The sequence below is a fragment of the Mirounga leonina genome, unplaced genomic scaffold (genome assembly GCF_011800145.1).
Source record: "Mirounga leonina isolate KUSES-001 unplaced genomic scaffold, KU_Mleo_1.0 Mir_174, whole genome shotgun sequence".
Classification (NCBI taxonomy): Eukaryota; Metazoa; Chordata; class Mammalia; order Carnivora; family Phocidae; genus Mirounga; species Mirounga leonina.
In genome coordinates, this window is record NW_023270451.1 from 47,705,588 (window position 1) to 47,731,795 (window position 26,208).

General features: G+C 38.0%; 1 protein-coding gene across 7 annotated transcripts in view; it reads left to right on the top strand.

Annotated features, from left to right (window-relative positions):
• BBS9 (Bardet-Biedl syndrome 9) overlaps nt 1–26,208 on the top strand; it is a 453,139-nt gene that overhangs the window by 333,751 nt on the left and 93,180 nt on the right. For all 7 annotated transcript variants that reach the window (XR_004682059.1, XM_035020866.1, XM_035020867.1 and 4 more), the window contains one exon: nt 20,707–20,889. Coding sequence is in view for 6 of the 7 variants with exons in the window: in XM_035020866.1 (XP_034876757.1) it covers nt 20,707–20,889 (183 nt within the window). In the remaining variant the exon portion in view is untranslated. The remainder of the gene's footprint in view (nt 1–20,706; nt 20,890–26,208) is intronic.

Consider the following 26,208-nt stretch of genomic DNA (forward strand, 5'->3'; position numbering starts at 1 on the left):
CATCACTGATACTCATGCATCCCATTGTGATTGGTCTTTTGGTTGTAACTCTCTTTTCTTTTTTAATCCAGATTTTAAAAAGGGATCTGTTTCCAAAAGCTGTGGTGGCCTATTTTTTAAGTTAACTAATAACATAGATGAGATGCCATGAAGGATGGCTCAAAATAGAAAATAAGGTTGTATAATTGAGACAAAAAGGGATATCCTGGAAATAACGTTATGTTTAGTAGTAAGTTTTAGAGCTTCTAATTATACTGGTCTTTTCCCTCTCCTAATTACTAATTTTAGAATATGTTTCTTTCAATTTAAGAGTTAGCCAGCCTTAAATTTGTCTGCTGAAACTATGTTAGAAACCGCACTATTTCCAGTTCAGTTGAAATTATATGGTATTAAACCTGTATCTTTCCAGGTTCTATAGACTTTGGCAGAAATGTTGGGATTTAAAGCATTAGTGCTTCAATGGCTTTTAGAGGATAAGATCCTTTTGTTGTTTGGGCCATACACACTTTACTGTTTCTGTTTCTGGGCTGTTCTGGAATGGAAATGGGATTTATTCATTTCCTTTAGATTAGAGTATGTTATTTATCTCCATTCTAAAGGTGGATTAGTAAACGAGATTCTGGATAGAAATCAAGAGAAGGGGCAGTTTTACATTTTAATCTCATAGCTCGAGTAAGTCATGAATTCTAAATGAAGAATAAACACCTTTATTTTCTCTGGGAAATAGCTTAAACACAGACTGAAATATTTGATAATTGGTAGCCTATCTTAAAATAATCTGGTCCTTGGCCTTGAGCAGGAAATCTTTATACTTCATAAAGAGAAGTAGTTACTTTCAATATTGACCTGGCCCGAGATGGAAAGACTGGGCACTCTTTTTGGACACTGTGATCACAAAGCTCAAGTCTTTGATTTGATTGTTATGTCCTCACATAATTGATTTTCCAGAAGTTTCTATCCTATAACTTTTGCTTTTTTTTTCACATGGGTCTCTTCGTTGCTTTACGAAAACATGATGTCATTAGCCCATGAAAACAGAGTCTTACCTCTGTGCCTTCACTGGCGTACATACCTTGCTTGGAATCACCTACAGTCTTCTTCAACACAACAAATTTAGGTTCTCCAACCTCCAGGGAGTCTCTCCTAACAACTCCAGCCTTCATTTTTTAAGCTCATCAAGATCATTTACAGGAAATACTTTGAAGTTTACTACTGAATTTAGTACTGTGTGATATTTTCCTTGGTTTAATAGATGCTAATTTGATCTCAACTTAAACTTTTACACAGTGTTACCTTTAAGCTTTCAAATACAAGAATCTTCTTTTTGAGGGAAGGTATCAGGTGCATAGTAAATGATCAGCAGGTGCTTGGCATTAGTATTAATGTGATATGGAGAAAATGTTTTGAAATGAGACTTATTGGATTGAGACCTAAACATTACTGATGTTACTTTAATTGAATTGAGACCGTTTTTATTGTGCTCAGCCTTGGATGAACCACTTAAATCAAATTTAGCAAGAAGTTGCACTTTTTTTTTTTTTAAGATTTTTTATTTATTTGACAGAGACACAGAGAGAGAGGGAACACAAGCAGGGGGAGTGGGAGAGGGAGAAGCAGGCCTCCCGCCGAGCAGGGAGCCCGATGTGGGGCTCGATCCCAGGACCTTGGGACCATGACCTGAGCTGAAGGCAGCTGCTTAACGAATGAGCCACCCAGGCGCCCCAGAAGTTGCACTTGTTAACTAGTCATAAGGCAGCCCAGTAGTACCCAGGACAGTCTAAAAAAAAAAAAAAAGGTAATTTAAATCAAAGTAGATTTCTCAGTAAGTCTCAAGCAGTCTGGATGAAAATATATATAAAATACTCCTACATTGCTAGACATGGGCCACAGATTTGACTTCTCTCTAGTCAGTATAAAATTGGAATCACATCTGTTTAAAAGATTCTTAATGTTTTAAAGAAACAGAGGACACTTCTTTTTCTTGTTTTAGTTTTTTGTGTGCTTGTTTATTTGTTGTTGTTTGGTTTTTCAATATCGGATTGACTTCCCTAATGCTGAGAGGAATTTTTCTTCTGGGTCTGTATAAGGTGGACGTGGTGGGATGTAGTGAATAATCAGCCTTGATGAGAGTGGGAAGATATGGTCAAATTAGTTGATACATTCAAATCCAAAATTAAGTAGTTGATTAGGTGTGAACTGTAAGAAGGCCAGTGGCTCACTTTTCCCAACTTGTTCATTTTTGCCAGTTCTTTGGTGCAGTAGAGATAGCCACTGGAAAAAAGATGAATTCATGCACTGATTGAATCCAGTGCCTTATGACTCATGAGTAATTGGGTGTAATTCTTACGACCACACAATGGTGGGTTGAAGCCTGATTTTCTAACTTTGGAAACGAATCTTTTTTTTATGCTCTTTCAGGGGTTGGGGGGGATGTGTAGGGGAACACCAAAGTGGTCTCTGTCCTCTCCAAAATTCAGGGATATAATTTTTAGCTCAAGACTCCCTGCCAAAGTTGAATCTGGGGCAGTTTTTCACTCAGTCTGAATCTTCTAGGCTAACTTGTTTTTCAGCTTACAATCAGGGGCAGTCTTGGAGCAGTTCACCTTACAAACAGGAGCCAATTCGTATTATTCAAATGGGCTGTACATGATCTCCTCATGGATGTATGGGTCAGGGGCAGCCCCACAGAGAGCCCCTGGAAGTGAGGGAGCCAGCAGGCCAAGTATCTCCTCTGGGGCTGTATCAGTGTTTTCTGAGAAAAAGCTGTAAAGAAACAAAATTTCTTTAAATCAGATTCTGGTTTTAGTGCATTTAGAGAATTGTTGAACATGAAAGTGAGTCTGTTAACTATTATTCTTTAAAGTGAATAGATTTCTCCAATACTTTTTTATATATTCGGGGATCCTTGACTAACTTTTAAATGTGTAGATTTTTAAGGCATAGGTTTGTTCAGAATTGTGAGGTTTGGGGGACAAGGCTGAGATCCTACTCTTTTCCCTCACCCAACATAGAAGCCAACTTGTTATTGTTGTTGTTTTTATAGATGCTGAAAAAAATCTCAGTAACTTCTTTCTGCAGAAGTTGCCTGTTCAGAGGTGGCCCTGGTAACTGTTCAGATGAAGCATGGGATTCTCTGGAGAAGCCTTTTTCTTTCCCCTAATCTCTTCAGCTGCTTGAGACCAGAGCTGATATTCACTGGTGCTCTTACCAGCCAAGAAAACATGCTTCATTGTCTTAGCTAGTAATATCTTTTATTGAGAACAAGTTGAATTTGTGACTTGTTCAGTGATGTCTTACCCTTTCTCCTCATCAGGTGCATGTCCGAAGTCAACGACATGTTTTATTTTAGAAATTGAAATTCAATACCAGCGTTACAGAAAGCAAAAGTTCTTTCTATAAATTTTTTTGATATTGAAAATCCTTTGAACCCAACTATTGAATGTCCCCTCTACTCCTGTATAATCTGACAAATCTTTACTCTTAAAAAACATTCTTTAAGGACATATGCCAAAGATTCTTTGTAATCCATTGATATCCTCATTTCTTAAACAGAAATTTGTTCCAGATGCTATTTTTCTTCCAGACAGGATACTGATATTATATTCTTTCCTTATAAATTAGTGGAATAGTAGGTCTCAGTTTGGAATATATTAAGAATATTTGGAGAAACAGCAAAACTGGGAATCAAACTGTTAAGTCGAAGGCCTTGTGTTTCTAACATACCAAGCAATCTTTTTTTTTTTTTTTTAAGATTTTATTTATTCATTTGACACAGAGAGAGAGAGAGAAAGAAAGAACGAACGAGAGCACAAGCAGGGGGAGCGGCAGGCAGAGGGAGAGGGAGAAGCAGGCTCCTCGCTGAGCAGGGAGCCCAGCAGGGGGCTCGATCCCAGGACCTCAGAATCATGACCTGAGCCGAAGGCAGATTTTTGCTGCTGAAGAAGTTGTCTGGGCCATTTCTTTTCCCCTTTCATCCATGACCATACTTTGGTCCCCGGTTTCCCAGTAGCTCTGGCCAGAGTGGCCAGTTGATATGTCTGGGTCCTTGTCCTTTATTAATTGTCTTTTTCTCAATCATTAGGGAACAGAAACCTTATGCCCAAACTGAGAAAGAGTTAGGTAGAGGCTCAGGGCTCTCCTTTCACTTGCCCCTCCTGTCCCTTTTAACATAACATTTCAACTTGATGTCCCAGTATCACAACTTAGTGATCACAGGGAAAATAATCATCAATGTCAGAGATGTGGTAGACTATAAGCTATACATGAAATCACCTATACAAATTAGAAAACGGTGATAGCGAAGAAAATTACTAAGTTTCTGAGAAAAGAGAAAGTCAAAATAAAGCCAGATTAGGATCCCATTTTATGGAGACACTTACCACTACCAACTTCAAAATCTCTTTCTTCCAGCTAACCACACCTATGCTGTCATATCAGTTTCTTTTTATGCAACATTTATGTTTTCCCTTTCTTCTGCCAGAATGGATTTCTGACATCCTGGAACTCTTGTGGTGAGCAGTTCCCTAATAACGTGTATAATCTTTCCTAATACTATTTTTTAATCATCAAACCATAATTTTTCTAAGGACTGTTAAACCCTACTTTTCTAAGGTGTTCTTAGGAGAATTAAGATGATGGCTGCAGGGTAAAACTCTCGAGAGCTGAAACAAAGAACTGCTTCCTGAGGGTTCACAAGCTAAACTATAATCTTTCCCATCACTCATGCAGGCCACAAGTGCCAACATGGCATCTGTCCCCAGATTTTAAATCTCTCCTCTGGGTAGTTGTTGTGATACCTGTTATTTTATCCAAATTCAGCTCGTTATCACATCTTTGGATATTAATACCAAGAGTTTAAACAAAAAGTGGCTGTGTGAATCAGTTCCTGGTGTGATGATAATCTTTTTCTTTTGTTATTCCCTGAGAATGGATTCAGATTTCTGGTAAATGGACTCTATTAGAGGATTCTCATTTAGCTGTGGCACCTGTTTGATTTAAGTAAACTAAAAAGAACTAGTTTGCAACCAATACCTCTCTCGTCAGATACAATCTTCCTCATACAATCTATTTCAGCTACTTAGAGGGAAGAAAAGAGAGGTTTTGGATTTAGAGGGACCACTCATCCTATCAAATCCAAACTTGGACATTTCAAGAAAAGATCTCATTTTAATATATACCACATTTATTTGCTTGTGTTTGTAATTTTTTTTTTTGCTTTTTTCTCCCTTTTTTTTGTTGAGGCAAAAAAAATTATTTTTTCTTTTGTTTTTCTACCTGTTTTGTTTTTGTTTTTATTTGTATGTTTTGTTTAAAAGGGGAAACTTTAAAAGAGAATATTGATGCCAGGACTGAAACCATTGTGGATCCTTTTCCTTTTTATGTTATTCTAGTCTTTATTAGAAATGTACACAGATATTTACTATCTTTTGGCTAGTTTTGTAGCTCAAGATCATTTTGAAAATAGTTATTAAAAATTACTTTTGTAATTATGAAAAAGTCACTATCTCACAAATATTTACTAGGGTAAATCAATCTTACCCTTTATTAATAAGAAATATACTTTATTACCTTCCCCAAATGGATTTTTTCATTGAAATCATAAGAAAGCAGAATTAAATTTTTAAAAATTAGTGAAAAATTTGCAGAAGTGAATTTCTAGCTCCACGGAGCTAAGGTTCTGTAGCAACAGGGGGTGCAGTGGAGGAACATGGACTTTAGGACTAGACAGACTTGGGTTTGAATCTGGCTGCGTGTTTGTGGACAGTCAGTCTTTCAAACCTTTCAGAAAGGGCCTCAGTTTCATCATGACCAGATTGAATCTAGCAACTCTACTGCACAATTTTGTTATGAAGACCATATGAAAGAACTCATGCTTGGCCTACATTAGGTCCCACTGGGAAGTGCAGGGAAGGCTGAGGGGACCTTTATGAAAATGGCCCAACTGTCCATTGACTGATGAATGGATAAAGAAGATTGTGTTTGTATATTTTATATTATATACATATATATAATGTATGTATGTGTGTGTGTATATATATATATACATATATATACATATACATAATGAAATATTACTCAGCCATAAAAAGGAATGAAATCTTGCTGTTTGCAATGACATGGATGGAGCTAGAGAGTATTATGCTAAGTGAATTAAGTCAGAGAAAGACAAATACCGTATGATTTCACCCATATGTGGAATTTAAGAAACAAATGAGCAAAGGGAGGAGAGAGAGAGAGAGACAAACTAAGAAACAGACTCTTAACTATAGAGAACAAACTGATGGTTACCAGAGGGGAGGTGGGTGGCGGGGATGGGTTAAATAGGTGTTGGGGATTAAGGAGTATACTTGTGGTGATGAGCACCCAGTGTTGTATGGAATGTTGAATCATTGTATTGTACACCTGAAACTAATATACTGTATGTTAATTAACTGGAATTTAAATAAGAGCTTAAAAAAAGAAGAAAAGAAGAGAGAGTGCCCCACAAAGGACAGCTAGGGAATGCCCTGGGAACAGTTATTTTCTGGGAACTGGACGAAGACCTTGGCATTGGGAGGTATGATTCCAAACAAAATACCAAACAAAAATATATTTAATAGATTCTAAGATTTTTTGTTTCTGTTTTTTAGAGATGGGGAGGAGAGGAGGGGCAGAGGGAGAGAGAATCTTAAGCAGGCTCCATGCCCAGCTCAGAGCCCAGTGTGGGGCTTGATCCCATAACCCTGAGATCATGACCTGAGCTGAAATCAGGAGTCAGATGCTTAACAGACTAAGCCACCCAGGTGCCCCTAATATGTTAATTTTAAGCCACATTGTTGATTTGATTACCTTTGAAGATAAAAGGTAAAATTAGCACATTAAATGAACAAAGAGATAAGACGCATTATGATTTGAAAATCATTAGAATGGGTGTGTCTAGGGGCACCTAACAAGCAAAGTGCATTATGGAATTAAGGAAATGTGCTATTTTTGGGCATCACAACTGGTATGCTAGGCATTAGCTCTACTTCTGAGAGAAGCTTCGGATAGTAGTGTTAAGCCAAGATGCTAGTTTTCCAAGATATGCCAGATGGAGTTTACTTCAGTTCAATTCAGATATTTGTTGATCCCTGCTATGTGTTAGGCCCTGTACTAGGTGGCGGGGACACAGCAGTAAATAAGACAAAACACAGTTCCTCCCTTCCCGGAGCTTAAAATGATCAAACAAGTAATTCTGAATGTGATGGATATAATGGAAGGGGACATACAGGTGCTTTGAAAGTGTAGGGTGTGGGAAGTATGCTACACATGTTGGTAAATAATGTATATAACCTGTGGGCTAAATCAATCCCATGAAGAGATGCTGAAGTTATTAAGACTGTAAACTAGAGATGAAAAGGCAAAGGGAGGCGTTGTTACTGTATGTAATGGTTTTTTGTTTTAATAAAAGGTTCGTTGGTTGGGTATTTAGCCAGAGAACAATAATTAATAATAACAGTAACAATGCTAAGCTCTATTGAGTGCTTACTATGTGCTAGGTGTTGTAACACATTTATGTTGCATCTCATTTGAGCTCCACAGCAAATACCTCTCCTTTATGAAGGAGAAAGCTCAAGTTTAAAGAGATTAATGGTGTCAAAAACTACAGGGAGTGGTGGGATAGGACCAGAGCCCAGATTCAGATTTAATCATTTGTCATGTGGGCGATTTCTGTTTCTCCATACTTGTTGTAGTTGTTTTATGTTTGAAAAGTTTGTGATTATTGCAGGGGTTGCAAACTCAATGACTCCAGGGTCAGACAGGTAACAGAGATGTAGATGGAAGACAGTAGGAGTGATGTTCAGCACTGTGAGTGCTTTTCTGAACCAAAGGCATTCAAACATTCAAATGTGGATTTACTTAAAAGAGGGACCAACAGAAGAATCTGTAGGCCCTTCATCCCCAGGAAATCAGGTTGGTGGGGAAGACTTGTTTATAGATTTTTCGTATGTTAACTCAACCCAATAGTCATTTGTATAACGCTTATCATCTAGCAGTGTGTGTGTGTGTGTGTGTGTGTGTGTGTGTATCTAAAGCTATAGTGTGGTGGGCTGGGAAATGCTTGGGCTTTGGAGGTTTTAGGCACACCTGGTTTGAATTTGGGCACTGGTGTGTGATTTTTTTTTATTTAAAAGATTTTATTTATTTATTTGACAGAGAGAGACACAGCAAGAGAGGGAACACAAGCAGGGGGAGTGGGAGAGGTAGAAGCAGGCTTCCAGCTGAGCAGGGAGCCTGATGCGGGGTTTGATCCCAGGACCCTGGGATCATGACCTGAGTGGAAGGCTGACGCTTAATGATTGAGCCACCCAGGCACCCCTGCTGTGTGCTTTTGAACAAGTTGCTTAACTTCTCTGAACCTTGTTTTCTTCATAAGTCAAAAATAATAATTACCTAAAATGTTGTTGAAAGGTTTAGGAATAATATCCATTGACTTCTTAGGACTGTGCCTGGCACATAGTGGACACATAGTAAGCAGAAGTTGTTGTTTTTATTAATATATTTGTTTTCCTTACTGTTAGTTCTTTTTAGGCAGCTCTTAAATTGCATTTATCCCTATCACTTAGCACTTAATTGACCTTGTACACTATCTTTGCCAATTTGGTCATGTCAAAATTCTTTTCAGTAAGTAATGATAGCCATCAAAAAGCTTGAGGTGGATGAGAGTGAACTGTTTTCCTGTAACCATTCTCCTTGGCTATAATCGAAGTAAGTCTCATGTCAAATTTTGCCTTATGCAAAGACATTCATTAAATAAACATTTATAAGCATGGAACAGTTCATGCAGCCTGTACTGCAGTAGGCTGGGTGAAGCTCAAATCTACGTCTTGTAGGCACTAGAATACCACCTTCCTGGAAAGATTCACTTGAGGCAGGTAGGACAGTAATCTTTGGATCTACTTACCCTCATAGTGGGCATCAGCTAGAAATCTGACCCAAAGGCAAGACACAGGATCTTTTAGGCTCAAGCCTTGGACCATATCCTCTCAGTGTCTTCCTGGATTCTTATCCCTCTTTTATGTAAAGAAAAGTATGAGCGGAAAAATATTCAGCCAATTCACATATCTTAATACGGTTGATTTTGCCAGTGAATCTATTTCTAACACCATAATGTTGATTATCCAACCTCTCATCTCACTAATCAGAACCTATTTCTGAAATTCATTATGGTAATTAGAAAGTCTCTGGTATTGGTAGAGACACCAATAACTTAAGTGCTTGGGTAGTCACCTCTGACATGTGAGCTTTGCTTCTGATTATAGAAGGGTAGCTCCTTTGAGCACAAACTCAGACTCTAGGGCAGTGGTTCTCAACCACGGTGATTTTGCCCCTAAGGAGATATTTGGCAGTGTCCCAAGGCATTTTTGGTTGCCACAACTCCGGGGGGGGAGGGTGCTATTGACATCAAGTTTATAGAGTCCAGAGTGTTGCTAGACTTCTAACAGTGCCCAGGACAGGCCAGCACAACAAAACGTTATTTGGCCCCAAATGTCATTAGTGACAAGGTTGAGAACCTGCTCTGGAGTGTAGTTTAAACTGACTCACCTGCTTACATCATATGACCTTTTCTATGATGATGTATTTTAAAGTTAAATTACAGGCTTTATAACATTCATCACATAAACTTAATGGTAAAGACTTGAATGAATTTACTAATTCATTGTAATGTAATACTTGTGGAAGGTATGAATTTAGAGCCTAGCTACTTAATACCTATGGTAGACCCAATAAATAGCATATAAAAGCTTTTTAAAAATGGTAGGCCTTGGTCTTGTCCACCTGGAATGTAGGGATGGATTTCCATTGCCCAAGTAGTGCTCCTATAAATTGCTGTCCTTTTTCTTTTTTTAAGATTTATTTATTTTAGAGAGAGAGCAATCACGAGAGCAGTGGGAGGGGTGAGGGGGGGAGAGAGAGAGAGAGAAAATCCTCATGCAGAATCCCCACTTAGTGTGGAACCTGATGCCTGGCTTGATCCGAGGACCCTGAGACATGACCTGAGCTGAAATCAAGAGCTGGACACTTAACTGATTGAGCCACCCAGGCACCCCTATAAATTGCTATCTTAGTGGACACTCTTGTGCTACTGAGTTATCAGGCTTTTTATTTTACTTCAGTATATTAAACTTAACAGTAAATGCCTGTAGTGAGACTAAGGCTATGGAAGGGGTACACCAAACAATAAGATAGTCTTTGGCCTGGAGGAGTTTACAGCACAGAAGAAATCACGTACAACATACCTTTAGCAAGGCCTCTTCCAATTATAATGTCCCAACAACCTATGATTGTAGAAATACCAATAGTTTACCCTTGTTTCACTCCATATGAAACCAGGAAGCTCCACTCATTGACTTTTGTATTATTTCCATGTGGTCTGAGCCATATAGCCCTGTACATGTCTTGCCAAAGTACTACCAGATAGTAGTGATGTAACTATTATGTATTTTATCTAAAAAAGCAAAAATAAATAAAAACCACTGGTGTTCAAGAGAAATGGACTCTGAAAAACTAGATGTTTTAAAAGGAGATGCATAGAAAGAGAAAACTCAGCAATTTCACTGTATTGTGAAAATGCCACATTTACCTCTTAAACTCTGTAACGAAGGAAATGCTCAACACCATCATCAACACTGTTGGGAGTCTCCAGTTTCTCTTTTTGCTTTTTTGGGTGGATTATCAGCATGCCTTAATTGATCACATGTAATAATGTGTCTTAGCATTAGCAGCCTTAGCTAAAGGAATGCCCTTAGGATAACCAAGTACCCATCTCTCCATCATTTGCCTTCATTGGAGATGGAACTCAAGGCTGTATGGGTGGCTATGTAATTACTGATATGTCTGCCTGTCGGAATGTGGTCTAAAATATTCTGAACTTAGGAACTATTCAGATCAGACCTCTTGAATGTTGTTTTTGGACAGTGATAACTGTGGCATTCTCCAGGGTTTGTAAAACGAGCTCTGACATTGCCAACCATAGATTCCAGCTTTAACTGCGATCTGTTCAATGAGTAACCGTGGTCCAGAGAACATTCATTCTTCTTTTACAGCTTGATTCCATTAATTATTATTTTTTAAATTGGGGTTTCACTTGGCTATAAGTAGGTAATTTTATGGAAAGAGGTAAAAATTTGGTCAGCAGGGGAGTGGAGGGTGGGAGGAAGGTAAAAATAGTAATCAGGTTTGAGATCCGTTGTATTTTTAGCATTATATTAGCCAAGAATTGGAGTTAGTTTCCTTTGAGCCGGTTAGGTTACATGTCTATTTGATGAATAAACTTTGCAGAAATAGCAAAATTTGTCCCTGTGTCACTTGCAAATGATTTATTGTCTTATTTAATATTTTTATGTATCAGTGGTATATGTTTTAAAAGTCCCAGCCAAAGTCTATATTCCAGCACTGCCTACCTTTCATATTCTTCTGGGCAGAACATTAAAAAAGAAAAAAAAAAAAAGGTTCTATAGTACATAGTATAAAGAAATTTCTCAGGAATAATTTGTTTTTCTAAAGCCAGTTTTAAATGAATTCTCAAGGCTTTTGGCAAGTGTAGATTGGTGTCAAGGAAAATTAGAATCCTAGACCAGTAAAACCATCATGACTTCTAAGAGTCAACGATCATACCTCGATGTTCCAAAGCATCAGGTGATTTGGCCAATTAGCAGGTCTCTTTTTATGAAGACAAATCATGTGTGACTGAATTTTTTTTTTTTTTTTTTTACTAACAGGTACATTTTCCCTGTTGTTTTAATAGCTAGCCCCAAATGATAACATGGTTAAAAATGTATTCTTATCCTGGGTTTGGTTTAGGAATTTCAGCTAAATGCTTGTTATAGGGGAATGCTAGGTTTTTACTTCATGAGAAGTGTAATAGAATGTAACCTAGTCCCCTGTCCTATTTATACAAAATAACACAGTAGCAAAAGTAGCTAAGAATTAGATGCTTTCTATGCCTTCCAGTTAAAAACCTAGGGTTCTCTTTTATCTAGTTAAAAGTTGAGCACACAGATATAATAATGAAGCACTTCTTACATGCTTATCTGGCATTTGATTCATCATGCCCTTTCTCTTTTCATTTTGAACCTTATTTCACTGTTTCTGTTAAAAGAACAATTCTTTTGGATACAAATTGGATCTTTTCAGCCAAAGTAAAAGTTTAGACATGGTAAATTTTTTCTTCTTCCTTATTGCAGGGGCTTTCCCTGTTGGAGTCTGCAGCAAACACTATCACAAATAACATTGTTTGTGGGAAGTATGCCCTTTTTCTTGCCTGCTTCCAGATCTCCCCTAGACTGAAAGTGTGTCTTTCTGACCAAAGGGCAGCCATGTGAACAAACAATTCATTTCAGCGGTCATTATAGCTGTCTGTAGCCTGGTGTTAGGCAGCTGTGGCTAAAGGTGAACTGAAGCAATTTTTTTTTTTTTTTTAAGTAGATGACAGATATATTGAGGTAGATCTGTTGTTTCCATGTGACATCACTTGGGTTCCATTCAAATTGGGAGCCTGACAATGCCTGATTGAGTATGTCTAGGATTTAAGAGGCAGTTTAGTTTTGCTGGAGTTTTAGGTGGACTCTGAGGTTCATTAATTCAGCCAGCACTTATGGGACACCCACTGTTTACCGAGTATTAGAAAATGGAGGCATGGTGGGGACTTAATGATTGCTCTTTTTACACTGGAAGTTTCTGGGCTGAGTATGAGTTTTGTTTTCCCTCTGCCTTTTCATAGTGTACCTTATAAACATCTTATTTAAATCACCAAATTCTCCAGCATTTTCAATAAGGTATTTAAAAAAAACCCAACATCTAGCTCCCTGATTAACAAGCCTCAGAGGATTTTTAGAGAACAAGTCATAGCAGGCAAAGTTGTATGTTTGTGTGGGTGTGTTTTAATAGAATTGCTGAAGGAATAAAAAAAGGAATCCAATACATGTAACCTTGCATGGTTTTTAGTATATATCTGATACATGGTCTCATGACATTTTACTTTGAAACTTGATTAAACTTGGCTACAGATGAGCACTGTTCCATTGAGTGACCACACAGAGAGGGCCAGGGAACATTGCAGAATGATCAGCTGTCCTGCATCACCTTAGGAGGTAGTAGTTAGTACTGTGCATCAAGTACTGGAGAAGGGTCTTCCTTTTTTCAATGTCATTGTTAACCTAACAGAAAAAGTAGAATTTGCCTGATGTTACTACACTGAAATGAGCCCTCAACTACAGAGTATTAAGAAATAGTAACCAGGAGCCAAACAAATTAGAAATGAATAGAAAGGATGTTAACTGATTGAATACTACTTTATAGATGAAAACTAAGTCTGAGGAAGGTAGAGAAGCCAAAACTGTACAGCTAGTAAGTAGTTGCATTACCAGTATTCATACATATCTAATTGACTCCAAAGTTATTTGATTATTACATCATTCAGAATGTCATTAAGCCCAAGTTACAATATGGTATAACCATTAACATACCAAAATTGTTGCTTAAATAAAGTTGCCTTTATTTGGGTTAATTTATCTACCTTACATGAATTATACTTTCACGGTACTTTTTACTTCTCTTATGATTTTTAACAACTTTTTGAGAAATAATTTATATATATACAGTTCACTCATTTGAAGTGTACAATTTAATATTTTTAGCATATTCACAGGGTTGTGCAACCATTAGGAGGCATTTTCCATTCCCTCCTGTCCACCCCCCAACCCCCAACCCTAAGCAACCACCAGTCTACTTACAGTGTTTATCGTTTTGCCTGTTCTGGACATCTCAGAGATGATACCACACGCAGTCCTTCTGACTGGCTCCTTTAACTCAGCAGAATGTTTTTAAGGTTCATCCATGTAGTGGCACGTGTAAGTACTCCCATCTCTTTTCATGGCTGAATGGTATTCTATTATATAGATATGCCACACATAATTTATCTGTTCATCAGTTGATGGACAGACATTTGAGTTGTTTTTGCTTTTGGGCTATTGTAAATCATGCTGCTATAAACATTTGTGAACAAATTTTTGAGTGGACATATATTTTCATTTCTCTGGGGTATAAGCCTAGAATTGTAATTGCTGCCTCATATGGCAACTCAATGTTTACCTTTCTGAGGAACTGCCAGCCTATTTCCAAAGTGACTGAGCCATATCACATTACCACTAGCAATATGTGAGGGTTCCAGTTTCTCCACATCCTTGTCAACACTTGGTATTGTCCATCTTTTTACCTCTCTCATTTAATTCTCATAGGATTATAATTATAAAATAAATGAGGATTATTCTTACTGTTATTTTATAGATAAAAACTCCAAATCAGTAAACATTAAATGAGAAACACAGGAAGTGGCATGGATAATTCAAAACAACATATCATCCAAAAATAATTTAAATGTTTTTGAATCTGGCACTTACAGCCATGTTGGATGTTGGTGATCATATTTCCCACCCCTACATTTTAAAGGTGATGAACCTAGAGCCTAGAAAAGGGAAGTAAATTGCACAGTGACATAAAGTTGCTCCCTAGGGAAGGCGGTCCCGGCACAGCCTGCTGTATTCAGCCCTAGGGGATGTATAAACTCACCCATATCATATGACTTCGTTTTCTTCACTCATTCATCCATGCTGGCCTTTTATTAAAATAAACCTATCTTAATTCATATGGAGGTATTAGAATATCAGCAAAGAGGAAACCTGCCATTGGGAAGCTTCTGATAGAATTTGTTCCACATATGCCTATGATGAAATCGATGTGCAGGCAGAGAATCAATGCAGGTGATGTTACTTGGTGACATTTCTTGGGTCAGACTGCTTGGGTATAAATTCTGGCTCTGCTGCTGACTAACTGCTTTGACCCTTTCTGTATTTCTATCTCATTTTTTAAAAATATTTATTTATTTATTTTTAGAGCAAGAGAGTGCATGCGGAGGGAGGGCAAAGGGAGAGGGAGAATGAGAGAAGCAGACTCCCCACTGACTGGGGAGCCTGATGCGGGGCTCGATCTCAGGACCCTGAGATCATGACCTCAGCCAAAATCAAGGGTCAGATGCTCAAACAGCTGAGCCACCCAGGAGCCCCTCTATCTCCTTATTTTTAAAATGGGGGCAGTAATAATTTCTACCTTATAGAATTGTTTTGAGAATAAAATGAGCTAATCTCTGTAAGGAGGCTCCTAGAAAGCCCCAGTTAATGATGACAATTATTATTACATAACATCAACTTGCTTAGACCGCTGAAAAGATTGTAGCCTGTGATTTGTAGAAAATAAATAAATCATCCCTTTTTTTAAAGTAGCTTCACTAAAGGAGCAGATGTAGTAAATAAATAGCTAATTTCTAAAGTCTTCATAATTTTGAATTATATGGAACATTGTTTTAAGAGAAAAAAAAACTTCCCATCTTTTACAAATGATGAACTAATTTCCTTATACCATAACTTTGGGCAGAAATAAGCCTGGAAGTTTCAACCTGAGTTGACCTCATGATAAAAGCCCCAACAATGGGGAAATTTAACTAAAGCACATATGCCTGTTATGGATGTAATGTATTAGTAGTGTTTTTCCTTAGTATCTTCATTTGATTATCAAGATAAAAACCTACTGGATAATTTTAAGGAACCTACTGTATATATTTGTGTACCACTGCAGAAGAAAAAGCACTCAGTGGGGAATCAGGAGAGAGGAGTGGAATCCTGGTGCTTCTCTGCTGTAGTTCCTGACCACGGGCACTAAGCTCATCTGAGCACTAAGCTTCTGTTTCCTCATCTGGAAATGGGGGCTGCAGGGATCAACAGTTCCTGTCTCAGAGGGTAGTCATGAGGACCAAGTGATAATCTGGATATAACAGCACTAGCACGGTGCCTGGCCCACAGTCAGGGCTCAGTAAATGACAGCTAAACAGCAATGTAATAGAGTTCTGTGTGCCACACATGAGATATGGAGGCAGCTTTGATGGTGAGTTTAGGTGAAGGAATTGGACATGTCTGTGTTCACACAGTATGATTCATGTCTGCTCTGCTTTGCTGCTCCTGCTTTCCTGTAACCAATTTTAGAGCCGATCTTGGCAGCTGCAAGTATTTGGGATTAATTTCACACTCACTTTATGAGTTGAGCATTTTCCTGCAAGCAGCTCCCTGGGCCTCTGCCTCATTACTTTGGCATCAACTGATATGGCAGTTGGACATAGATGTCCTTTGGGGTCTCCATTTTATTTGAAAACCTTCAATTCGAAAAAGCAAAACAAAGGCCATCAACACATTTGTGTTTGAAATCGTTAGCATGTATTGTTTCCTAAACCCCTCCCTTTTTGAGTTCTGTTGAACACCAGGGAACACACATCTTGCACAGCCAGTGATGAGCACTGAAAAATCACTCTCCTTCAGATTTAAGCCCTAGCAGCTGGTTGGCCTCGTTTTGCCGTTCCAGGTGAGCAGCGAGATCCTCTAGGCCTTGGTGGGACAGATCTAAATCTTGATGGGTCTACGTTTTCCAGCCCTTTTTACTATGTTAATTCTGCTAAATTCATTTGGCTCTTATGGAGAACAAAGTAAACTTGGCTGTTATACGTAAAACCAAATTGAGAACATGGAGATCTGTTTAGTATTTCATGCTGGCCATTAGGTCAGGAAGATTTTCCTTGGGGGTAATTTACATAAGGAATTGTTTATCCCATTTCTTTCCAATTTCTGTGACCATTTGGGGATAGCAGACTTTCCACAATGGCACAGAAATATAACCAGCAAGACCGAATCTTAGAGAAACGATGCTTCTCCCAGATTGATGTATTTTGGGCCTTGCTCAGGAAAGATCCTGTGGCTTGGGCTGCTGTCTCACTGAGAAGTCATTCTTCCACCACAGCTGTGTTTAGCAAGTTGGGTGGGTCTATGAACTGACATGCTGTTACACTTAGTAAGAATTTTCCCTTGATAGTGAGGAACGTGCGTAACAGCCTTACTTTAAGTCCCAGCAAATGCCCAAATGTTTACTATGATCGATAGCTGCTTTGAGTGCAGCCTCCATCAGGGAACACCCACACTCTCACAGTACTATAGTGTTATGTGCATGCCCTTCACCTTGACATTCTGCTTCCTCTACAATAGATGCCCAGATTACCTTTTTTTTTTTTATCCCATCAAATGCTGTTCTCAAACTGGAATATTTGCTCCTTCCTGAACAAGCAGCCTCTACTTTTCTGCTTTAATGCATTTGTTCAAGTTGATTCCTGCACTTTTAAAGCGCCCTCACCCAACATCTATTCTTGAGGATGAATTTCAGGTACCTCTCGCAGTGGCACGCTGGTAAATATTTAACAACTCGTTCTCTGGGAAGGAGAGGTGTTGGGAGGATTTGTTGATGTTCATGTTGTAAATACTTCTGCCGTGGCTGATTTCAGTCTACCAATGTGAGGTCACTGAATGCGAAGTTGGGAAGAAATGGGCAATAACCCACCATTGCAGTGTTTCCAGCATACAGATACAATAAGCATAAATAACCTCAAGGGCCTAGAGAATAGTAAACAAATTAGGAAGTAACGAGTTTTGAGTATTTATTACCTTTGTTTTGTTGTAACTTATTTAAGTTTATGTAGCTTAATTTTTAGTAATGGCCGAGTTTAACAGCTGGTATACAAAACTGAAAATCAAACGACCCATCCTTTCTCTGGAGCCTGTAGGAGCTGGACAAGTTGGTTCCAGCACACCACTGCTTCTTCCTCTACCTTTTCTTTCCTAAAGTGCTCCAGAATCAGTAAGTCCTTTCTCTGAACCTAGAAGGTGCTTCAGGTTGCATGCAGGCTTTGAAGTGAGAGACTCTAAGTTTGAATCCTGCTCTCTCACTTCCTAGGTGATGGTCAGGCTGAGTGCTTAATTTGCAGTTCCCAGTGCAAAATGAAAATGCAGGGCCCTTGTTAAAAGGCTGGAAGAAAGTGCTGTTAAAATAACTACTAAAATACAAAGCTTTTTTCTTTCTTCAGTAGTCTCTCTTTCACACCTTCTGATGGTGTTTTTATTTTCTATTTAATGCCATTCCAAGTAAGGAGAAATTTAAATTTGAAATTGTTACCATGAATTTTAACCATTAATCTTATATTGTGCAAGCCAGTTCTAAATGCAAATATAAGAACATTTAATGCTATGAGTTAATGAGCATTATCTCCTCTTCTCATGTGCATGTCTATCATCCCTTCATTGACTTCACTTATAAAACACAAGTTCAAAAATAAAATTATTTAGAATTTCAAGACAGAGGGGCTCCTGGGTGGCTCAGTTGGTTAAGCGTCTGACTCTTGATTTCAGCTCAGGTTTTGATCTCAGGGTCACGAGATCATGCCCACATTGGGCTCTGCATAGGGTGTCAAGCCTGCTTAAATTCTCCCTCTCTCTCCCTCTGCCCCTCCCCCTGCTCACGCTCTCTCTCTAAGAAAAAAAAGAAGAAGAATTTCAAGACAGAGACAGCAGGGCATTAAACCAAGCACGGAGCCCTTCTAAGCATGGGCTTTGCATCCCTGTGAACAGTACCGGACAAATTCCTTACATCTGCTGAGCCTTAAAGGCCTCATCTGTAAAATAAAGATCATTCCAAGTGGGTGGAGGTGTGGGGATTGAAGGCACTGACACCTGTATGGCACAGCAGAATGTCTGGCATGTAGTCTGTGCTCACTTAATTACAGGGATTATTATTAACCTAACAATTATATTAATGTCATTCTCCTTTATCATTCATAGGGTCTTCCCTACAATGTCAACATTTGCCTCTGAAGTTTTTTCCTTTCTCCATTATAAACTCTCTGAAGGTAGAGATTAGATCTGTCGCCATTGAATTCCCTAGAGTGCTTCCTGCAAATTCTTGCATATACCTGGCACTTAGGAGGTGTTTATGACCTTGATCTTTGTGTGATTTGGGCTTATCAACAATAAAGCATCTGTGTCATTATATGATGGTCCTCACAATGAGGCTTAATTGGTAACACTCACAGGAAGAAAAAAATATAAACACAGACTTTAATAGGAGTTAGTTGTAATCATGGTGAGGGTGGGGGAAGAAGCAGATGATTCCAGGTGTTTTGGTTTAAGGAAAGTGGCTCTGTCTCTTAGAGGGGACTTCTTGAAGGAATAGGGAAGGGATGAGTTCCAAGCCTCATTTGAGTAAAAGAGGCCTCAGGGATATTAACTCTGGCCGATAGTAATCTGTCCCTTTGCTAACTTCTTTTACACTTATTTTCTGTTCTGCACAATTAGGACATTATTTCAGTAATGTTTCTTTCCACTAATTGGTTGTGTATGTATGTTTCCTGTCCAACAAATTATAAGATCCTTATGGACTATAAGATAGCATGTACTTTTCTGAACACCTATGGAAAGGAAGTAGCACAGTATTAGGTACATAGTAAACAATGCACTTTTTTGTAATGCTGACCTTGGTCCAAACTCCCAGGGCTCCCTGGAGAACTGAATGTGAATTGTGATTGTCTTTTCTATCTCCTGCAACCCCTCAACCAAATGGCAAAGAATCTTGGTCTGCCCAGCATTGTCAGGCAAGGACCTTCAATCGCTTTGTCTTTTCTGAACCTGTATCTCTTTTCCAGCATCTCCCAGATATTCTGAGGACTGTCCCCCTACAGCCCCTGTTGCTACATGGAATTTGGGAGACCACACAGCTGTAAACTCTTACTTGTTTGATGATTTTTTAACAAGCCCTTTGGGCCAGTGTCAATAAGCCATGAAATATCACCAAATGGTTCATGTGCACTAGAGTTCTGAAAGTCATCTAAGCTCTAGTTCCTCAAGCTGGCAGGGACTGATAGAAAGGAGCTCACATTGCCCTGGCTTTTACTATTCCTGTTCTGGGGGCTGTCAGACGCCTTGACCCTCTGGGCCAGTCAGTTCATTACTTTTAATGAGCACAAAATTCACCAAGACATTAAAATAAAACACCAATGGGCAGTCTTGGATGTTCCATCCAATTGTTGCTTTAGTTCTTTTTTCCATAGGATTATTCAAGAGGATAAAAAAAAAAAAAACAAAAAAACCCAATTCTACTCCTGCCAATTTTATCCTAAGTAGATTTGGCATTGTAAAGCTAACACACCCTGAGCACTTTTTTTTTCTTTCAGGTCCCTGTGGGCTAGTGTCTGACATTTGTGTTAAAAATGACATTACTCAATTGGTCAAATGTTTGAACATTATCTACCTTTTGGTTATAATAAAGAAATACTGGATATCCCAGCATCATGTAACATGTAAAGAATAATAATCAGAGGCAGTTATTTTCTGAAGAGTGTGTAATGAAGTCATTATTTTAAATTACGTGGCAAATGCGGTTATTTTGTTATTTTTTAATCAGTCTCTGTGGCTTGTAATAAAGACTATTGTAACCGTATTTGAGGTTACTTATATTATCATATATTGTAGAAGGTCAATTGATGGTGAAGCAGACACAGAACAATGTCCCCATTAAGCTGATTTCATGGATATTTTCATCTCCTGGCCATATGGGTTTGGAATTACCTTAGGGATTTTTTTTTTTTTTTAAAGAAGGAAGTGAACAGATGAATGATAACTATTTTATTACTCAACATAGCTTGTGTTTGTGGGAGACAAAGTTCATCAATTTGTTTTAAAGAAAAACAAGAGTGTGCCAAATGTAATTTGTTGAGGGCTCAAGAATTGTGAAATTATCCCTAACTGAAGTTGGTCATTTCTGCAGGTAATCGCTCTAGCAGATGCAGTAGAGGAAAACCAAGACAATCTGTTCCAGTCATTCGCCAAGCTGAGAAGTGCCACCCAGCTGGTGATTCTGCTGATTGGGCTGTGGCAGAAGCTTAGTCCTGACCAGGTTGCTATTCTGGAAGCAGCATTTCTGCCACTGCAGCAAGACACTCAAGAATTGGTAAGGACCCACAAGCCTGCAGTGGTAACAGCCATCATTATTGAAAAGAGTGTGGTTTTGGGAAGATCTCACATGGCTATCATGTTTTCTAAGGTATCAGATGGAGGCTTTTTTTTTTTTTTAACCGAGATCCTGTTTTTCTTTTCTTTAAACCATAATAAAAATGTCAAATAAAGGCCTTTTTTTCTAGAGCTATTTTAAAAATAGGTATATAGTCCATTTTTATGTGGTATTCAGTCTATTTTTTATGTGCTCTTCAATCACTTAGAAGCCAGGGAAATAGTCATTTGACTGCCTGAGTGATGGCAGTAAACCTTCAGATTAGCTAATCCTTTCCTTTTCCACCAGAGAAAACAATTCAGCCATTTTAATTTGCTCAATGTTCTTAAATTTAAGTGTTACTTCAAGGGTTAGGGAGAGCTGAGATAGCCTTGTTAAATGACAGGAATATTTTGTTACATTTATATAGTTCTTTGTATATAATGTATAAACTCCTTTACTCTTGACTCTTTAAGTAGGCAGTTTAGAACCAAACAGGAAAATGAGGGTTCATGTTTGGAGTTTTTGGTGAAAGATTATATGAGTAAAAACATCTTAGAGCCCTTGAATTTTAGAGCTTTATATGACTACCAGGTGTCATTTTGGGGGAACTTTTTGCATGCTTTTATATACAAACAAATAATATACTTTTGGAAATTAGAGATCCCTGGACTTATTTTCTGTATTGGAAGAAACCATTTCAAGAAAAAAGTCATTTCAAATCCATTTTTAAGCACAACTATGAGAACATAGGACTAAAAATAATAGTACTAAAACTAACATTTTTGAGTGCTTACTAGGTAGGCACTAGGTGGTATTTTAAGTGTTTCACAAGAATTATCTCATTTAATCGTAAAATGGCCAAAGGTAAGGTAGTTAAGGTACTGTTTTCATCCCCATTTTATATATGAAAATTTTAGGCTTTGAGAGTTAAGTACCTTTTGGAAACTAGTGGGTGGTAGAGCCAGGATTTGGGCCCAGGTCTGGCTGCTTTCAAAGCATATATTTTTAACCAATACACTGTATTTTAGCAAACAAAGTCATGAACAAGATTTTGAAAATCACAGGCTTTGTCAGTTGAATGTAATTTTCTAAGGATTGTCAGATGAAAAAAAAAAATCAAACTATATTTTATGTCCTAAACAAAATACTAATAAATAAATTGCAAGAAAATTTAGAGTACACCTTTTTCTTAGATTGAGAAAATAAAATTACTGCTAAAATTGATTTTTGAGACGCTAGGAATAGAGACATTGTAGTAATAGAAAACAATACAATTGGGAGTGTATTAGCAAGAATGATAACTATGAACTCAGATTTAGCAGTCAGAAAGACGTGGGTGGCCTCAGTTCCTGGTTCCACCACTTGATGCTAAAATCCTTCTGATCAGGTTTTCTAGCTGTTCTAAATCTCTACTTCTTTAGCTGTAAGCTGGAAGCAATAATAGGACCTATGCAATATTAAATAAGAATTAAATGAGATAATGGAATAGAGTGGAATTATATCTTACTCATTTTTATTTTCTCAGCGTCTGGCACAATGCCTGACCATAGCACAGTCAATATTTGTTGGGTGAATGACTGGAGAGAAGGGTGAAAGCTAATAAGAGCTGACTTGGCAGAACAGAGGTAGTAGATATAATCTGGAGCATGAAGGATCAGGGCAGGGCCAGCTGTATAACTTACAGGGCCCAGTGCAAAATGAAAATGTAGATCCCCTGTTCAAAAAAGTAGAGAAAAGTGCTAACGTGTTGTTAAAACAGATACTAAAACAAAGCTTTTTACTTTCTGCCATCTCTCTCTCATCATGGTGCTTTATTTACTATTTTATGTTGTTCTTAATGAAGAAAAATTAAAAATTTAAGTTGTTAGCATGAATTTTACCCTCAATCTTTAGAGTGTGCATGCCAGTTTTCATACAAATATAAGAGCAGTGACCCTATATGCAGAATCACCAAAATTATGTAATTTGTATTTTGTAGCTCATGCATGCATATGTATTTTGTTCTTAAAGAACTTGTGAATCACTGCACAAAATTAACTGTTTTTATTTCACTTCTTGATATGCACACATCTACCAACACTTTCCACCTTCAGCTTACTGATGAGTAAGGAAGGAGAGAAAGGAAAAGGAGCTCTGTGTTACTCTATTTCCCCTTCCTTCTGTTACCATTTTCAGTGTAATAGTTGGATAATACAGGGAAGTAACAGGAGTATAATGGACTGCCTTGGTCATTCCTGTTTCTTTCTTCATTCAAAACAAGTTTTGGTGCAAATGAAAAGCCTTGAAGGGCTGTCAATGCCTCACTTAATCAGTCTAGATGTAACACGCCTTCCTTGTACTTGCTTTGAGTCTCCCTGACTCCCACTCATTCAGGGGCCATGGAATTCTAAGCTTATGGGGCAGAAAGGGAGAAGGCCACGCATATCGGGCATGTCTTCCCTTCTCACACACACTTCACTGTCCCATCGGACTTCACTTACAAAACACAAGTTCAAAGATAACATTATTAAGAATTTCAAGATGGCGATGGCAAAGCATTAAATCAAGTGTGGGGCCCTTCTGAACATGGGGCCCTGTGCGACCGCACAGCTCACATGCTCCTGAAGTGTGGTTAGACCCAGAGGAAGAATTTCCTTGAAATAAAGGTTCTCAAATGTAGGGATTGAGTCCCCAGAGAGATTGTGGTATTTCCGAATCTAGAGATCTTTAAAAACAGCCTCATTCTGCTGGGAGTATGTAGTATGTTCATCCCTGTAGGCAGGTGAATGGACGAGGCATTTTTTCAAAGCTTCTTTCTGCCCTACCACCGGGTTCTCTGCTGTCATACCTCCCAAAGCAGTGTGGGGAAAATTCTTTCAACTTTCTTCTGAATGTGGTGAGATTAGAAGGTGTGTATACTCGTTATGTCCATCAAAGTCATTAATGAGACAGGACATTTGATAAAAACATAACTTGGAGAAGAATGAATCAAGAAAGACATTTTAATACTGCTTGTTACGCTCTTCATCTTTAATTAGGTTGTGGTATTCACTTTGGACTTATACTGTTGAGACAGCTTATATATCTGGGGGAAAAAGGAATCTTTTTTCATTCTTTAAGACGTACGCATGCAGTATGTGGTTTTGACATGCTAGTTCACAATCCCCCACATTATGCCTTTAGACCTCACAAATAAATGTTGTGTGATGGGTATCCCACTGAGATGTGAAAATGAAATATGCAAACCTGAAATAACTTGGAGGGAGGGTGAGGCGGGGAAGAAAGGAGTCTGACCAGAATGTTGAAAATATATCCCATATTGAAGTTATTATGATACCACAAAAATCTGAATGTAATTTAGATGGTTTGGTTGAAAGTGGATGGCAGAGTACATGTGTGAGGGGGAGAACTTCAGACATGTGGACAACATTTTCAGAAGAGACTCTCAGTTCAAGGTCAGATGTCCCCACAAGTATTGAAAAGTAGAAGAAAGTACTCAGAAGAGGTTTTATTTATGTTTCAAATAGCACTGCATAATGGTTTGTTGTATTGTTATTGAGATAGCATGTGTCACAAAGGCAGGCAAAATGCCCTAGTTCCCTCTGGAATATTTTCTTACTGGCATCGGATTCACAAAGCAAAAATATTTATAATTTATTATTACTAATGAAAAGGAATGTTCTTCACACTATATTATCAGTAGTTTTTTTAAAAAAAAAATACCATCTCATTTGGAACAGAATTCATCATTGTTTTCTTTGATCTGTTTCTTTAGTGATGCTTTTCTGCTTTTGCCACTTCTCATAACTGTTTTGGGGCAAATAAATGCTGGTATTGTGGAATATTACACGTGACTTTTCCAAGGTGCTGAAAGTTATATATGCCAAATGTGTTTTTTTTTAGGGATACTTCCCTTCACTTTAAGAAAGACATTAAGTGTTTTCTTTGTCATCTCCAAAAAGAGCTCTTAAACTCAGTTCCATCAGTGGATTTGATAATAAATATGATATTGTCCCTGCCATCTTCCTGTCATGATAGAGAAGTTTTGCCCCAAATAGTGTATTCTCTCAGAGTACCTGATGTGTCAATTCTAAAATGAATTGTTTTCTTACTTTCAGGTTAGGGGCTGAGGAGATTTCAGAGTATTCACAATGCAGAATTTAAACATGTTTAAATTGTTTAAACTGACCCTTTATCTGTTTGAAGCTCTATGGAAAATATTATCTCTACTTAGGTCAATGAGGGCTGGGTTACTGGTTTGAGTCTGAGAGAGTGTTTAATTGTGATAGTACATGTATCTCCCTTTCATGATATATAAAAGCCAAAAGCTGCAAAACTATACATACCTCAGGATTGACTTGAAGTCTTATCCAGTCATTTATGCATTCAATGAATATTTATTAAGCATCTGCTGTGTTTCAGGCAGTGTTGTAGGCTTTCAGCATATTTCAATAAACAAAACAGAGTTGGATCCCATCCTTTTGGATTTACATCAACATTTTAAGCAGATTCCAGTCACATTTAGCCATAAACATATTGGCTGTCTGATATGTTAGCTACTTGCCAAATGTGGCTATTTAAGTTGAAATTTTCATAAATTAAAGTGAAATAAAATTTCAGTTCCTCAATTTCACTAGCTATATTTCAACTGCTCAATAGCCACATGTGGCTACCATTAGTGGCTACCACATTGGAAAGTGCAGATATAGAACATTTCCTTCACCACAATAATTTCTATTGCATAGTACTCTCCGTCATTAAAAGAGAAAGGGTTTTGTCAATTGGGTTGACAACTCAAGCACATATTAACAAATTAATGAGAGAAGGGTAGGACGCTGACGTTAAGTTATGCCACCGTGTTTGCTTTAGCAGCCCTTATTCCTGATATTCTGGTATCATCTTCCTGGTCACATGTGCAATAACCAGGCTTTCTTCAGGGAGATGAATGCATCTACACAAAAGGGAGGCAATAAGCTGGTGCAAGTGCTGCTATTCCCCCTTCACATGACCTTGGTAGACATTATAATCATCCCAGATTCTTTCCTGTTGAGCTGGCAACATGACCTCAGAATCCTTTTGAATACAGCATTCCAGGTAGTCACTATCACTTGCAGTTGGTATGTGGATGAATCCTCTTTGCCCTTCCTGATCTCTGTACAGATCTGCTTCTCATTTTCTTAGCAAACAGCTTAGATGACTAAGATTCTTTCACATAAAGTCCAGAAGATGGCAAGAGAGCAAAGAGGAACAATATTGTTATTTTCAAATGGGTTTTCTATGACTTCTGCTCTAAATGTT